Genomic DNA, 18526 nt, shown 5'->3' with positions numbered 1-18526 from the left:
CTCTTTGTCCAGTGTCCATTCTGGGTCTGGAAACGGCACTTTTTTGAGTGTTGACCCCAATAGAAGGTCTGCTGCTCTGAATTTTACACCTCTCCCGCTTAGCGGAGACTGTGGGGTGGTAGAGGACATCTCCCCGGACGCGTGGGTATGTCCAGATAGTTGCCTCGCGGAGCCGTCTTTTGTCCAGTGTCCAGTCTGGGTCCGGAAACGGTAATTTATTTTGCATTGACCCCAGTAGAAGCTCTGCTGCTCTGAATTTTACACCTCTCTCGCTTAGCGGAGACTGTGGGGTGGTAGAGGACATCTCCCCGGACGCGTGGGTATGTCCAGATAGTTGCCTCGCGGAGGCCTCTTTGTCCAGTGTCCATTCTGGGTCTGGAAACGGCACTTTTTTGAGTGTTGACCCCAATAGAAGGTCTGCTGCTCTGAATTTTACACCTCTCCCGCTTAGCGGAGACTGTGGGGTGGTAGAGGACATCTCCCCGGACGCGTGGGTATGTCCAGATAGTTGCCTCGCGGAGGCCTCTTTGTCCAGTGTCCATTCTGGGTCCGGAAACGGTACATTTTTTTGCATTGACCCCAGTAGAAGCTCTGCTGCTGTGAATTTTACACCTCTCCCGCTTAGCGGAGACTGTGGGGTGGTAGAGGACATCTTCCCAAACGCGTGGGTATGTCCAGATAGTTGCCTGGCGGAGCCGTCTTTTGTCCAGTGTCCACTTTATAAAGTCCATGCACTCCAGTGAATAGCATTTATCCATTTAGATAACTTTTTTATGTTATTTAATTACTTATTTTTACACAGAAACATAATGTGTGTCTTTACAATAACTGTAATGTAATAATAATACTAATAATGTAATGTAAAAATTATTTAATTAACGAATTAAATAATCTTATTTTATTCTGAAAGCAACCGGATGTCTTAAATCTGCTAGCTGTCAGACCGGAAGTTCTAAATTTGCTCATAAGACGGAGCCTTAGACGGAGCCAACTCGCAGGCAGTGCGAGAGGCTGGTTACAGGATTCTATAGGTCAGCCGTTTTGGTGTGACACACACGGCTTCCACATTTAGCTTCATACTGGGTGAAAGTGTCCTTCCAAAAATTATTATTTCGCTCGAAATTCTTATTCACAATGACATCGAGTTGAGGTGTTTGTGTTTTAGGGTAATTGTTGCATAAGCGCTATTTCGCACTATTTCTCCCTCCCCTCCCCTGTGTCTGAAGCAGCTAGCATGGAAGCTATATGGATTATGGAAGCTTTCCCTCCGATTGCACACAACCATGCCGTTATCCACGCGTCCATCCGATTGCTTTTAATGTAAATGTCCCATCCACTGAGCAATAGCGATATAAGCGCCTTATTCATTCATTCGATTCATTTGGGTGTGGGGCTGTGCAGTGCTGTGGGCAGCCTTTCTGACGGAGGCTCGGAGCTGCTGCTGCTGACGCTGTTCGAGTCGCATGGAGCAGTATAGAGTAGGCGTGGCGCAGCATTAGAAGGGCGCAGCAAATGCACGACATTGAGGGGTAGAAACCATCCCGGTCGCGTGGTTCATTTAACGCGTGTGTCACTGTGAAGGACTGGCCCCAATAAGTGAACGTAGTTGGCGTAGTAGACGCCAACATGACGATTCTGACGTAGGCTGGTGATGTTGAGCAACAATGGCGTGGTTGACAAAAGTAATATTTATTCAGTAATTAAGACATTTCTTTCAATGAAATGTAGCCTATATGTATTCTGGGAGTGTGCCGAATTTATTTTGCATATAGAGATGTGTGGTGAAAGTGTGGTTGGGTCGGAGAAAGCTGTTGGATAAACGGCCATGTGCTTATGTACCCCTGTCTATTAGGGTAGCAGGATTATTATGATTATTATTATTAGTATTGTTATTGTGATTATTACATGGATTATTGTTGTGATGTGAGCTTGTGGCTGACTCACTATCTAGAAAATAAAAACATGGCACTTCATTTAAAATAGGTTACAGACCCCTGTTATATGCGCTTGTTTTGGGATTCTTTTTAAAGACCTATTTACTTGTTTCTATGAGACATGGCAACGCCAACAGCGCAGCGAAAGGCATCCACGTCTTTCTCTTGTGAAATGCTGAGATTAGAAACGACCATAATTATTTCATTTCTCAACCTTAAAAAATAAATAAAGACATCTCCATAATCCTTGGGAAGTGTGTGGAGCAAAAGTAGTCGGCATTGTCATGGTTGAAAGTATTCATGCAACACTGACGCTGTAAGCTGTGTGATGCTAACGCGCTAACACCGTTAGCATGGTCTGTGTTGGTCAAAGGAAAAAGGATAGATATGAAACTACTGGCCAAAGTGTCATACAAAACACAACACCTAAAATCGGAATGTGATGGTGACCTATTGAGCACAAACAGACAATCATGATTTGCTTGCTGGACCTATAATTAATTTATGTGCATTACATTTCCACCTCGCACATATAAATGAAAAGCAAGATGGATGCTAACGCGCTAACACCGTTAGCATGTTCTGTGTTGGTCGGAAAAAGGATAGATATGAAACTACTGGCCCAAATAAATGTCATAGAAAACACAACACCTAAAATCGGAATGTGATGGTGACCTATTGAGCACAAACAGACAATCATGATTTGCTTGCTGGACCTATAATTAATTTATGTGCATTACATTTCAACCTCGCACATATAAATCAAGCCACAGTGCAGTCAGAGAGTAGTTCACAGGTCACACACAGGAGCAGTGAAAGGGGGAGGGGCCTTCGGATGGCAGTGTAGAGTAGGCACGACATTGAGGGGTAGAAACCATCCCGGTCGCGTGGTTGATCTAACGCGTGTGTCACTGTGAAGGACTGGCCCCATTAAGTGAACGTAGTTGGCGTAGTAGACGCCAACATGACGATTCTGACGTAGGCTGTTGAGGTTGAGCAAGAATAGCGTGTTTCAGAAAAGTAATATTTAAACAGTAAAGAAGACATTTTTGGCGAATGCAATGTAGTCTATGTCTTTTGTGGGAGTGTGCAGGTTTTATTTTGCATAGAGAGATGTGTGGTGGAAGTGTGGCTTGGTCGGAGATAGAGCACGAATGAACGGCCAGGTGCTCATGTACCCCTTTCTATTAGGGTAGCAGGATACTGGGGCTCCTTGACACACGTTTGAGAACCACTGGCATAGAAACATAGGTTTAACTGTCAGGATTTAGAAGACATTTGTATAGAATCGACCTCAGGTCTAAATGGGTTAAGTAATAAGTTGCTAACCCCGTCCCGTCCCATGACACAAGCGTTACTTCTGTCCCTCAGATAAGTGAACAGTTTGGATCGGGGTCCACCCTTACCTTGAGGCATGCTGATCTAAATAAATGAATAGTTTGGATCAGGGTCCAGCACCCTTACCTTGAGGCATGCTGATCTAAATAAATGAACAGTCTGGATCAGGGTCCACCCTTACCTTGAGGCATGCTGATCTAAATAAATGAACAGTCTGGATCAGGGTCCACCCTTACCTTGAGGCATGCCGATCTTCTCTCCGTTCTTGCTCTTGGCCAGCTTGTGCTTCTTGAAGGTGCCCTTCCTCTTCTTGACGTTGGGCTTCTTCTCCTGGTTCTGGTTCATGTGCAGGATGAGCAGGCTCAGCTCGCGCTCGAAGACGTCCTGCTCCCACTGGGCCAGCTGCTGCTCGCGCTGACGCAGCAGCTCCTCCTGGGACTTCTGCTCCAGCGCCGCGCGCTTCAGTTCCTCCTCGCGTGACCGCAGCTCCTGGAGAACGGAGTCATCACAATCGTCTTTATTATTGTCACATCACTCATCATCGTTTAACCCATTTTGGGAGCGAACCCCTTTTGGTGTTAGCATCATGTCATGCTTTAGCAGATCTACAAGCTCTAGGGCATAGAGCTTGTAGGTCTGCTATTTTTGAAAAATCGAAGAACAACTGACATAGAAACATAGCTTTTTCAGAAAACTGTCATTTTCAAACAGAATTTTTTATAATCTGATCTCAGGTCAGAATGGGTTTAAGTAAAAAAATTAAATAAAAAAGTGGGTGAAATTATTTTTTGTGCACAGTTCCCACTGTGTTTTTTTCCCAAGAAAGTGAAGAAAGAAAAGAAGAGGGGGGGGGGGGGGTTAGGAGATCAAGGCAGGAAAGAAGAAAGTTTCAGTGCTTTTTCACAAAAGAAGTACAAGTAAAAGGTTTGATTATGAAGCTTGTTTCACATACCTGAAACATTTCACTTGAACTTTTGTTTGTGTGTGCGTGTGTGTGTGTGTGTGTGTGTGTGTGTGTGTGTGTGTGTGAAGGGGGGGGGAATAAATTTTGTTTGTAATAAACGATAACCGGAAGGTGACCCTGAGCCATTGCCTAAATACAAAGCGACACAGATGCAGTTTCCTAGTTTTAATGGGGTAATACCGCTGGTTTCCCAGTTTTAATGGGGTGATACCGCTGGTGTCTCTCACCTTCTCCTTGGCCCGGAGCTTGTCGAACACGTCCTGGATCTCCAGCCTCCAGTCCTCCTGCAGGGAGTGGAAGCTCTCCTGGGGCATCATCTCCTCACGGACCTGCTCCTCCAGAGCCGTCAGCTGGGCCATGATGGAACTGAAGCTGGGCCGGTGGTGGGGGTCCTGGTCCCAGCAGTCTACACACACACATATGACACACAATTGTCATTTAGTTTTAGTCATAGTGAAGCTGGGCCTGTGGTCATTGTCATTTGAATCAAGGTTATTATAGAACAGTAGTATTCAACCATTTTCATACAGTATCAAGGTCCATTATTTATTCTGCATTTGAAACACAACCACCCAGACCCAAAACTAAAGGAATCTTTTGTTATTGTTAGATAAGATTTTGTCCACAATTCAATATTGATGTGGTACCATAGGAGACATAACAGGCAAACATTGACCAAGATAGGCTACCAATCATTTTACATTCTCTAAATGTGTAGTAGACTTCTTGGAAATTAACATACGGTAATTTAACTCTTGAGTGAAAAACGCCTCCAGAGGGTTCAGCATCCAGGGAATCCCTGCGCCCTGGGCTCGCCCTCTGGATGCCCCATCTTTTTTAAACTAGCTCCTTGCCACTCACCCTACACACTTCCACTCGGTTTGAGCATAGATGTATGAATAATAGAGACAATACTGGAATTCCCCTCCCATCCATTTGCATTGCATTGCGTCTATTATTTATATATCTGTGTGTAGGGCGAGTGGTGAGGAGATAGTTTCAAAAATTGCCTTTGAGTCTCTGGAATCCTTCCTCTTCTATCCATAGCCATTGGCTGCCCTTTTCAACAGCTCTGGACATAATGTCGTTGACTGCGTGCCAGTGGGTCTTTCCCTCATACTCCCATCATATAGTTTATAAAAATGGTCAAATAATATAAGAAAAGAGGCCAAAAATACCCCACAAAAACCAACAACCCACAATATTTATCTGTGGAACCGTGAGGCAAACAAAATGTAATGCCTCAACTCCTACAATTACAATTCCTTGTCAGGGTAGAGGGTGGGGGTTCCCCAGTTCAAATATGATAATTTTTGGGGGCCTAAAAAGGTTGAGAACCACTGGCCACTGGCTACAAGCCCCCCTGTAGCACGCACGCACGCGTCGCACGCACACACACACGCCTAGCAGCACTTGGCTCAGAGCCTCTGCCTGATGACCAAGCCTAATATCTCTCCCCGGCCAAGTGGGAATTCCCCTTTAGGCTAGCGGTTAAGATGTTGGCTTAGTTTCCACGCGGCAGACAGACCTGGGTTCAAAGCCAGTGAGTTACATAAGCACTTTAAAACTAATCTCTATCAAGGCAGAATCAGAGCTCCGCACCTACAACGTGTTGGAGTTGTGTTGTTACTTGTTAGTATGAATGAAAACAAAGATCCACCTGCAGAAGTGGAGGGCTGAAGGAGAGTAAACTGAACAGGTCGACGGCAGGGGGTGGCCCCATGAGGCAAATTCAAAGGAAACATTTATTGTATTTTATAGATTATAAGAACAATGTTCAACCTGGATCTGTTGTGAACTTGTATATAAGCTGTTTTTTTGCGTGACGATGTATGAAGGTATAAAATAAATGAAATAGGGCATAGTGGTTAACACATTCCCTGTGGTTCCCGCTATTCACAACTTTTTCCCCATTGTCATTCATGAAATGGAGGTACAATCACGACGAGGTAATTCTTCAAACGTTAGTGAAACACTGCGGAAGGAAACAATGTTTAATATGGATTCCTACTACTAGTCAATTACAAAAACATATATTGCTAAGAAAATAATCATTTAGCTGCATCTCTCTCTCTCTCTCTCTGAGATCAATTCACAGTCACCAGGTCTGTGCACTTTTCATTTCCCTGAACATGGAGTGAGTCGGCGATGGTTGAAAAACAACGCTTCACATTATAGTCCAACGATGCGGTCTCACAGAGGAGGAGTTGTGATGCGTTCTGTTTGTCTCTCTGTTGCTCAGGTTTATGTTTACGCCACATAGGAACACCGCAACGCAGAGGCTCTGACCCGCTATAGGCCCATAGTGGTAGTTTAGAGGTCCCAAGGCTGCTGTTACATAGAACAGCGGTTCTCAAAAGGGTTAAGGCTGAGATGACTGTCATTTCTCCAAGAGTTTTTCCAAAAATAATCAAAGTGCCGTACAGAGCACAGTACACTACAACACTGTACAGTTGACTGGTTGCCTAGTTTTCAAGTCAACTAGTTGTTTAACTCTGTTAAACTATTTTAATATTTGTACATAAACAACTGTGTACATTGGTGACTGTCTATAATATAGCATTCTAGCTGATCTTGAGGCCTACAAAAGTGGGGAAAGAAAATCAATCTTATCAACTAGTCAACTAGTACCAACAAGGTTGACTAGTGGATTTACTAGTTGACTAGTTGAAATAGTCGACTAGTTGCTTAAAGCCCTAGTACAGAACAGCACAATACAGTACAGCACAATACAGTACAGAGCACTGCACAGTACAGTAACTACTAACTATAACAATAAATGTATAGTTGCACTGCTCAGTTGACACAGATTTTACCATCTGTATAGGTGTGAGGTTGTAGATGGGTTATTTTCATCCTTTTTCATAATGACAGGCCCATACATAGGAACTCCAGGTTGAATTAAAGTGTGGCTGTTTGTCTGTGGCTTTTATAAATGTTTAACCAATGAAGAGTATTAACAAGATCTTGTAACTAAATAATAACTACATTGGCTCTATTGGAGCACAGATGGCTCTCTGTTCCATTTCACTGAAAACTAATGGTTTTACTCAGCTTTCATTTTCGTTGGCGCAAAAAATGAAAGCCCGGGGGAACGCATTGGCCGGGGCTGACGGACAGATCGGTGAGATCCAATCAGGGCGTGCGCAAATCTCGGCCGCGACCCGCCCCCTCTAGACCAGAACACGTTAGCTCAGCTGAATGATAGTTTGGAACCAACTGAACCCTTATGGGTCTGTAACTCTGAGAGTGTACAAATGGAACCAAATAAATGTGGGGGTCCTCGACATGAAAAAGTTTGGGAACAGACATTTCATCACTACAACAGACATTTCAACAGACATTTCATCACTTCTTTTCGTATCTCCTATACCTGAATCTCTGTCAACTTGTCTTTTTAATTGGTTTCCATACCACAGTACATTTTAACATGCGGTTGATCTTATAAAAGCACTACTGGTAATGCCCACAGGGGAATAAAATGTTATTGCGTTGTTGTTGTTTTCGTTGTTGTTTTTTTCGTCTTTGCCCAAGAGCTTTGTCTTGCTATTATGCAAAACATCCCATTGCAAGAATAATTGAATGTGTCATTTTGATTGGCTTCACTCGAGATGTGCACTCAGACAAGCTCTTGAAAAGTGTTCAAAGGAACAATAATAATATTAGGCCTGTGGTGAATAGTCGAGAGCAGAATTTATTCAGTGCAGTTTTTAATTATATAGCCGTAGTAATGCATGCAAGTGTTATATATATTTTTTAGCACAACGCTTAATTTTTAATGGATGTTCCCCTGGCTTCCTCTCATTCATCTCATTATTTCTATGTTAATGTTATGACATTGCTCCATATGTCTTCTGCGTACTACTTTGAATGTAACATGCAGTGATCCCGGTCGCGCCTGATGGAGGGGAAAGGAACTGGTCGGAATAACGTGTTCCTTCCACGCGCTACTGTACGTCCAACACACACACGCACACGCACACACACACACACACACACACACACACACACACAGTAGTGTGTGTCTCACCGTTCATGAGTTGGGCGAAGGGTTCGGGGCAGGTGGTGGGGATGTGCAGGGTGAGTTTGTTGACCGCTACTCCGTAGGCCACGGCCAGGCCGTCGATGCCTCTGTAGGGGGCCTCGCCCGTTAGCAGCTCCCACAGCAGGACGCCGTAGCTGTGAGGGGGAGAACACAACGTGTCAGCAGGTTATCGGCCGCTCAATGATTCATTACAGTGATTTTCAACCCCTTTCCTTTCAAGGCCCATTATTTATTCAGCCACAGGCCACCATTTTGATGACATTTAGCCTCTCAGACCCAAACTTAAGGGATATTTTGTTATTGTTGGATAAGGTTTGTCCACAATTCCATATTGATGTTGGTACCAGAGGAGAGATACCATAGGTGGTACCATAGGAGAGATAACAGGAAAACATTGACCAAGATAACAATCATTTTACATTCTACTAAATGTGTAGACTTCTTGGAAATTAAGAAATGCAGATTGTTTAACAATAATTTTACTCTTGACTCTCAAAAGTTAAAGGTCTACAAGGGTCCATTTGGTTACCACCTGGAACCCCCCTCAAGGACCACTGGTTGAGAACCACTGCTTTACAAGGTTTCAGCCCGACATACAGAATGCATGGTGTGCTGTATTATTGTATTGTATTATTGTCTTATTTTGTACAGTATGTGGTTTACTGATGGCTGCAAGACAAATTACCCCTCTGGGATAATATAACGAAGCAATAACCTTGCCGTTCATTGCAGATTTCAAGGGTATAAGTGACGGAAATAATGCTTAGTGAGGAACAGCGCAAGCACACGCGCACACACACACACACACACAATACTGAAGTGTGCGTACGACTGGAAAAGCAAACTCATAAGAACTAGGCAAAGTATGACGCAGGACATACTTACGCGCACGCATGTATGACAGACAAAACACGCTGAGTTGCATGAGAAACTTGCATTGCGTAGAAACAGCCACACGCAGAGGCACAGCAGGCCATGTGGAGACAACAGCACACGTCTGTGTCTTCAACCTGGGGACCCCCCAAAAATTAAGAGGGGACCTCCCTGGGGGTCGTGACCCACAGGTTGAGAACCAGCACTGTTCTAAGCTGCGGAAGCGTGGCAGTTGTACAGCTTGGATGTTGCGTGCGCGCGCACACGCACACACACACACACACACACACACACACACACGAGAGCCTGAGTGAAAATGCGCCGTGGTGAGAGCATAAGTGGATGGCGCGAGCCACAGCCCTTTTCTTATATAGCTCTATAATTACACCTTCCTTCCGCCCGCTGTGACTGTGCAGAAACGACGCTCGCTGCATGGTCTCCCGCGGGCTCTACTCGCCGTCTTTGCGCGACAGTCTCGGAGACAAGCGGCTATAGGCTCCACGGCAGCCATATTGTCGTGAAATTGGACTGTTATGTTGCTTCCTTCACAGGTGTTACAGGTGATAATGGTAATTATGGTCTGTGTTCCATTGAGAGGTGTTTTGTTGGCTCACTGGAAAGGCCCTTCTACACTAAATGGAACAGAGCCTTAATTAACACATTTCATGCTATGTGGCTGCCATATTGCATAGGGCCTTTTGTTGTATGTATCGCCAGGGAGCGAGAAAGTAGTGCCCGATTTAGACTTGGTCCGGAAAATAGGGTTGGGAACCTTTACAGGCGTGCAAACAGGCCCAGGCTGAAAAGTGTGCGGGACGGAGCGTTTTTATCTGTACCAAACCCACTTTGGGGGGGGGGGGGGGGGGTCGTAGGGGACAGTAGGGTTATACTACACTTAAGAGTCATCAGTACAAATCTATTACTCTCAGTATTGAGAAAGATATTCAAATGAATTCCCTGATGAGATCATAGAATAATGTCTAACTCTGAGAGTGTACAAATGGAACCAAATGGACTCTTACGGGTCTGTAACTCTGAGAGTGTATACAAATGAAACCAAGTGGATGCTTACGGGTCCATTTGGTTTCATTTGTTACACTCTCAGAGTCAAATAAAAATGTTTGAGAACCACCGGAACTATAATTGCATAGCAGATGTCCACATAACCAGCTCTGACTGACAGCATGATGAAAAGCATAGACACATATATACATATATATATATATATATATATATATATATATATATATATAAACTAAAGGCTAGATAGAGCAAGGCGTAGTTCACCGGCAGCCATCTTGCTGCAGTCCTACGTTCTGTGGTAGCTGGTGATCGGCTCAAACTAAAATACTCGTAATTTTGACGGATTTACAAACGCTTTGGTTTATTACAAACGTTATCAAAGTGGCTATGATCCAGGATGCTTATCTGCTTAATGTTGTTTTTCATATGAACGTCTTCTTCAATCTCGGAACCGGGTCTGAGAAAGAAGCGTTTCCGAGTCCCAACCCTAAGTGTGACGCACGGCGACTTTGAGCGTGGTAGTGTGGGGGATTCGGTCGGCTCCACGGCGGCGAGCTAGAGGAAATTGTTTGGACGACCGACCGTCACAGGGGGGCCGCAACCACACGCGGACATGTGTGTGTGTGTACCGTTTGTGTGTGTGTGTGTGTACACACATAAAGACACACGTGCGCAGGAACATACACCAACGTGGAGGCGTACACATTTTAACACACCCCGTTCCCATTTAAAGAGCTGCATGTGGCTGGTGGCTGCAGTCAGTGTGTGGTCTGCCTCTCTCCCTCCAACGCTGGAGAAGACAATAGGACAGTGTGCAGCACACATGTCCCACAACAAAGCACAGAGCCACCCTTTGAAGAGCACACATCACATGGGCTGCTGTGGTGGCCCTCCTGCCATCTATCACTCTGTCCCTCCAGAGAGAGTCTCTCTCTCTATCTCTCTCTCTCCCCCCCTCTCTCTCTCTCTCTCTCTCAAAGTGTAAAAATGTAACTGTAAGCATTAAGCAAGCATCGATTTTTTTGCACCTTCAGGAGCTAAATTCAAGGCTCATCAATACATGTCGTTTTTTTTTTAAAGCTTCCACTTCCGTTTGTTTATCTTATCTATAAAGTGATTGAAATTTTACAGACCTGCAATAACTGGGTCAATGTTGGCTATATAGAATTGTCACAGATGATTGCATTTTGTTTCAAAAGTTTAATTTTCTGCCGAGACAAATTTCTGCTCGACTTTTCAAATCAATGCACATTTGAAAACAAAAGGCATGAAAAAGAAATCAACTATAAAATAACTGACAAAACCCACACATTTCAAATGTGTTGAAATACCCTGCAAGTCTCTGGGAGTTGACCTTCATGTTGTACTGAAATGAACAGAATCCAATGGCTCCAAAAAGCAATTGAATGCTTTAGAAAAAGGTCGACAGTAATGTCAAGTATATGAATGAATACGTCAGAGCCTCCGTCCATCAGTATGGTCCCAATTGAACCCTAGCGGTCCTATTATGACACTATTCACTTCAATGGAAGTTGAAGCATCAGCATAGACTGACTGACTGACTTGCGGGTAGTACCCCTCGAGCGTTGATATGATTGGTTGGCTCCTATCATAGTACCCCTCGAGCGTTGATATGATTGGTTGGCTCCTATCATAGTACCCCTCGAGCGTTGATATGATTGGTTGGCTCCTATCATAGTACCCCTCGAGCGTTGATATGATTGGTTGGCTCCTATCATAGTACCCCTCGTGCTGTTCTTGTGGTACCTCTACGTCACTACCGCCGCTGGCTTCAATGTTGCCCAGCCGTTCTTGGGGATTGGTTTGCGACGCAATAATAAACTACTACTACGCTGTCCTTGACAATTTGCTCATCAGTTAATTTCAACATATCATAAACGTGGGCCAACTGGTTTCTGTGATTTCAATATTCATGCAGCCACTTCTTCTTTGGAACTCTCAGGGAAACATTTCTTTTTTTATCAACATGGTATTTTCCCAACAATGAATGATGGCGTGTGTCAATGATGTGAATGATGGGAAGAGAAAGTGTAAAACTGTGAGTTCAGTCTGGAAAAAACACACACACACACACACACACACACACACACACACACACAGACTGACCTCCACACGTCGCTGCCCTTGGAGAAGGTGGAGGCCTTGATGACCTCGGGGGCCATCCAGGCGTAGGTTCCGGCCGTGCTCATCTTGGTGGTCTTGTGCCACTCCCGGGCCAGGCCGAAGTCTGTGATCTTCAGGGTCACCCCCTCCATGTCGTCATCGTCCATGGGCAGGGCCAGCAGGACTGGACAGGACGGACGCACGGAACGCAGGGAGGGAGGGAGGGAAGGAAGGGACAAAGAGAAGAGTTACAGTTTACCCAGTTCCGTCAGATAACTCACAAATAGATTGAACATATATTTATTATTGAATGAGAATACAAGTGTGCATATAATATTTTATCTTGCGGTTCGGCTCTGCCACATTTTTCTCCCTGCTCGGCACAATTATACAACCATCATTAGCAATTATACAACCATCATTAACAATTAAAAGCAAGGATCAAATATACCATGGGGAACAGAAATAGCGAGCCCACTCAGCCCACCGGTGGTGCTGGGGTGGAGGTGGGAGCAAACAGAACTAAGAGCAGAGTCCACCGGTGGTGCTGGGGTGGAGGTGGGAGCAAACAAATGTACCTTAATTGTGCTGAATATAAGACTAGGTTTGTTGAGCATATATTGATAGATACAAGTGAAGTTCTTTCATCACAGGAAAGAGGGAGAGAGAGAGACAGGCGACACGCGCAGCAAAGGTCGTCATGAACGGGACTCGGAACATGGGACACGCTGTCAGGCCACAGCCTATATGTGGCCTGCGCCTGGACCGCTAGGCCAGCGGGCGCCCCTATACTAGTGCATTTCTGTTATTGTGGGGAAAACGGTCTGAAAATAGCACATCGACAAGCTCACCATTTTCTGTGAAAGCTTTTCCCCACAATGCACGGACACTGGTTGTTTTAAGTGGTTAAATTACCAATTAGCGATGCCAATTAAAATGCACCGCTGCGTTGGCCTTTCTCACGCATAATAAAGAAACATTAAGACATATTGAGAAAACTTTAACACGAGACCTGCCTTTGCGCTCTAGCATTTACACGCACGCACATTGCACGCACACGCATACACTCTCTCCCTCACATCCTCTTCCCCTTTTTTTCTTTAAATCACTACAATGTGAGTCTTAAATTTCCACATAAGCGATGACGCAGTAAATCACCACCACAGCGCCGCAGCCACGTTCCGCAGATAGACACGATATAAAGCAATGAAATAGGATTCATTGCAAATATGGTATAAGTTAACAAGCATTGCCATGGATGGCGTGCTATAGTCTGTGGCGTCAGGAGTCCCAGTGAGTAGATGTGTCATATACAGTATAGTGTTGGGACGATGGGTCTGTTATGAATACATAAACAACATCATGAACAATATGTCACACAGGTGTATCTGAGGCAAAGGTGCTCCAACCTTAATAAGGGGTAAGACCACTTTGGTAGAGGTTGGGGTTGTGCCTTGCCATGATGTGACTCCAAATATGGACGAGAAATCTAAAATAATTGCTCAAGTGATTAGAAATTGATAATTCAAAATATGCTCCTCTTTGACTTACATTGTACTATACGCTGAAACAGCTCTCAAAGTCACTCTTTTAGTACGTAAACAAATACAAAGAAAGTTGATTCAGACAATATAGAGCATCACCAAAACTTGTTTTTTTGTAAATAAAAATGTTAACTTCCTATTTTTATTATAGGAAGAAAGACCGGACTGGAGCCATGGATTCGGATCCAGATCTTCAAATAGTAAAATTTAAGAGACTTGTTTGACATAAATTATCTTATTTCTTAAAACAGTTATCATGTTGCACACATTAAAATAGCTCTTATTTGCGCCACCCTCGTTGAAAACAATGTATTTCCAACTCCAGCTTGTCTCAGTTCAGGCTGCATGAACAGCGCTCGAGTGCTCGGTTTCCGCCCCCCTCAATTTCGTAACTCTAACGATTTTGGTTTTCCAGCCTACTCTGTTTGATCAGAATGGAACAAAGCCTTCATTAGTATCATCGGTAACACCTGTGAAGGAAGTAGGGAAGGGGCCCAAGTTCTTAAAATTTCGTAACTCTTCTATTAGATGGCTCTGATCATAACGCGTCCGCCTCGTCACCAGGTGCGCGACAAATCCGCTATTTCTTTTACATTATTACAAAACGGCGAATCAAACCCATACAACAAATAACGGGTTTAGCTAAGATTAAATCGGAATTCCCACACCCCCGCACTTTCTCATATGAACAATAAAGCCGTCACACGTTTAGCACTCACAGTATCAAATGACACTGATCATCCGTACATTGTCATTTAGAACTCGGGGAAAAATACGTTTGTTGTGTCCACTGAACTCCCTTCAGCCACTGCAGCATTCATTAAATTGCCTCGCTGATATGGTGGTTCTGTGAATACTGGGGAGTGGGGACTTCATGTATTGTCTTGGTGTTATGTTGTTGTGTGATGCCATGTTGTTTTGCCCTATGCGTGTCTTTCTGTTGGAACAGACTGTGAAGATGAAGATCTTCACAATAAAAACAAATATTCTTATTATAACCCTTTGCTTACATACCAGCTAGGTTGTGTTTTGGATAGGATCTATCCAACTACGGCTCAATTTGTACACGCAACACTTTTGCAGTAGAGCGGCATGGCTGATATTGACACATTCGTATTTCACAATTATTCTTGACCAAATACCTCAATATCACTATTGTGACAATGATATGCATTTTATTTATTAGTATTATTATAGAGCGCCAAAGTCCTGACGTCACTCGCTCATCCCCTGGTTCACGGAAGTAATTTCTCTATGGAGAATAACCTGGGGTCATCTTAAAATCGTCTAATATAAGCATTGTGGTCCAAAAATAAACAAACTGTCTTGTTGAAATTGTCGGGGAGGTGTCTCTGTATCGTTTACGACAGTCAGTCAATCATATTTTGATCGTCTGTTCCTAGCAAAATGTAACTAATTCAGCAGCAGTAACATTAGCGTTTTCTCTCTGATTTGTTGATTCTTCATATCCGTATGAGTGAAACAGTTCTTATATGTAAACTCTTATATCTGAAATTCCCCTATGGGGATTACAATGCAAATAAAAAGTACATGAACCAGTGGACTTGGCACCCTCTACAGATATTGACGTCAGACTTCGGTGCTCTATTATGATGTGCCAAAACCAAGGTGATATTAAATAGTCTCATATAAAATATTGAATATTGTTGCAGTCATAAACGTATCTCAACAAAAACAATTGTCATTTATTGGCCCCGATGAAGACCTTTGTAGGTGGAAAACATCTTGGTGATTGCCTTTGTAAGTTTTTAATAACAAAGTCCGTTTCCTCCTTTCTATACCGAGTGCCCGGATGGATCTTGTGATTGTCATCACACGCCCCGAGAATCATTCAAACACAAACGCCACGTTCACACGCAGCGTTTTCCTACTACCCCACCAACCAAATGTTTGTCATGAGTCACGTCGTGCGATTCTGTGCCCTCGCCGAACTTCACGGAGATGTTGCGCAAGCAGCTGATAAACACAGCCACTTATTGCATCATCCATTTAACCCATTAAGACCTGCTGAGGAGGAGCCGATTCTATACAAAATACATTATTGATATGGTTCCCCAGCCCTATACTTTCAGTGTGCTAGGCTCCTGCAGGGCGTTGGAAAAGCCATGGCAGGAACAAGACGATGGCCCTGGCACAGAGCGTGGGAAGGCAGGGCGTGTCAACATAGTAAGAGGCGACCAGCAGCAACATCAGGGTCCCTCGCAGCGAGCAATGCAGATAACACATCTGTTACCTGCAGCACGCCATGCACCATCATAATGATGGCTGTGATATATGTTCAAAGCCTAACTGCAACAATCAACCTGCCCGCCTGTCTTCCTCCATGAGCTCTCAAAACACTCCCCAAAACTTCTTAGATGAGGATAGTGGTCACATGTGTATCTACTATCTATACAATATAGAGGGTCAAGTAGCAGCCAGGCTCCCACAAACGGACGTGAGCCAAACAAAAGCTTGCATCATGGCAACCACGTAAACCCCAGCAGTGTCCCCGAGCAAAGATAGGCTAAAATTCAGTGAAAATAGCAGATCTATAAGCTCACATGCGACGCACTGTGAGCTTGCACAGTAGATCATGTGCTATTTTTTATAAGAGATTTGGTATGAGGGGAAAAGGAGGGGTCTATGTTCAGTACAGACCCCCATGGGGGGATCCCGGGTCAACAATGTAGTTAAACAACCAAGCTAAAATATACAGTAATAAAAGTGCTGATTTAACTAACTCTCGGGGAGTTCAAATGACCAATTTTCCAAAATTGATACTGTATCAGTGTAAACACATGTTGGTTGCTGAAAGAAATAGATAGTGTATGTTCTATCGCTGTAAACACATGTTGGTTGGTGAAAGATGGAATTAGAACACCGTGTTTCTCATCTCGCTAGAGTTTACATCCGGTGTTCAGCCTTCTCTCTCTCCCTTCCTCTGACATTGGTCTCGTAAATAAATAAGCACTGCTTCCCTTATACGCAGCAAGTGATTAAAGAATACCCGACATATTTGTCTTAACTGCTGTAGTAGCTAGGTTGAGTAATACTTTCACAGCGGATAGTGTTTAGTGTAGACGGTCAGTGATTCATGGTCAGTGGTGGATTTTACTTAAGTAAAAGGACCAATACTGCAACTGTGTTACATAACAGTCTGGAATGCAAAATTTAAAGTAAAAGAAAACGTACAAAAGGTATTGACCTATGGTATTGAAAGTAAAAAGTACTACTCATTATGCATTTCACACGTTTTCAAATTGCATAAGAATAAAACCTTTGGAAAGTAACTAATCTACCGATCTACAGCTTGTAGATCGGCTATTTTCAAATGGCCGAAGTGTATACACTTAGGGTTGAAGTGGTTACTGTATGATATACCTCAAGAAGTACTTGATTAACCCATTCTGAACGGGAACCCATTTTGGTGTTAGCATCATGTCATGCTTTAGCTATTGAAAAATAGCAGATCTACAAGCTCATATCGCGCCACCGAGTGGCGCGCTACGAGCTTGTAGGTCTGCTATTTTTGAAAAATCGAAGAAACGACTGACATTTTTAGAATCTGATCTCAGGTCAGAATGGGTTAATCAGACCAGTGTGTGTCCAGTGGAAACCTTGTATGAATCTGATCTCAGGTCAGAATGGGTTAAATGTACTTTACACCAGTGCTTCATGGCAGGCCTGGGCTGGCCACTAAACGTACCAGACATGTGTCTGCTGGGCCGTCCCATAGTGGGCCAATGTGTCTGCTGGGCCGTCCCATAGTGGGCCAGTGGCTTGTGGTGGACCAGTCTGGGCCAAATGTTAAATGAGTTGTCTGTTGGTTGTGTATCATTTATTTATTTTCTCCGTGTTTATCATCTATGTTGTTGTGTGGTGTGTGGTTAGGGTTAGACACATTCAGACGATGTGGAAACGTCGATCGTAATCATCGTAAGCAAGCAACATTATGCCTCCCGGGTTTTTGTACGGAACGGAAGCCCCCGGCTTTCAGAGTAAAAGCTGCCATATCTGCCCGGCACCCCGAGCCGAGCTTTTGAAAGAAATCCCGGCGCTGATTGTGTTAAGGGGGCGGGGCTTATGTATTTCAAGTATTGAGCATATGAGCCTCAACCCGAAAGTTCGGTAGAGTATCTGCGCGCCGGTTGCAGTGGGCCCGTCTGGGTCAAATTACGCGAAAACATCAAGGCCAATTGTTTTTGTCTCAGTCAGTGCTGCTTCATGGTGTGTGTGTGACTATGGATCATGTGTTGTGGCTTGGCACAAGTTGGCAGCCCTGCTGCTTCCCCCTCCCCTAGTACACACTGCCAGGCCGGCACTGGCCTGCCGGGCGAGGCTGGCACGCACCGAAAGGCTGGGGGCAGAAGTACCAAAGAATCTGAGCTATTATAGGGAAGTAAGGATCCTTGCTATTTGCAGTCACTTTCCGACTTCCTGGGCCAAGCACTGTTTTCTTTTTCCTCTATTTCAGTCTCTCTTGAGGCCGCACGCACGGTCGCACGTACGCGCACACAGACAGATACACACACACACACACACACAGGGTGTATCACGATGTCGGCGTCTCTCGAACTTTGCCTCTCATTGCACATGCCCGCAAATATGGAGTCTCTCTCTCTCTCTCTCTCTCTCTCTCTCTCTCTCGGTAGACATCCTGTGCCATTCTTGCTGAGGC

General features: G+C 44.3%; 1 protein-coding gene across 1 annotated transcript in view; it reads right to left on the bottom strand.

The window, feature by feature from the left end:
- Positions 1–18526, bottom strand: part of LOC308335796 (mitogen-activated protein kinase kinase kinase 11) — a 66078-nt gene that overhangs the window by 28113 nt on the left and 19439 nt on the right. The window contains exons 2-5 of the mRNA XM_080792998.1: positions 12305–12485; positions 8267–8415; positions 4464–4642; positions 3509–3761 (exon numbers count right to left, since the gene is read on the bottom strand). Coding sequence (XP_080649124.1) covers positions 3509–3761; positions 4464–4642; positions 8267–8415; positions 12305–12485 — 762 coding nt within the window. The remainder of the gene's footprint in view (positions 1–3508; positions 3762–4463; positions 4643–8266; positions 8416–12304; positions 12486–18526) is intronic.

Source organism: Protomyctophum bolini, assembly GCF_963924005.1.
Source record: "Protomyctophum bolini genome assembly, chromosome: 20".
Lineage (NCBI taxonomy): Eukaryota > Metazoa > Chordata > Actinopteri > Myctophiformes > Myctophidae > Protomyctophum > Protomyctophum bolini.
Note: the sequence above shows the minus strand (reverse complement) of the source record. Positions and strands in the feature narration are given on the sequence as shown.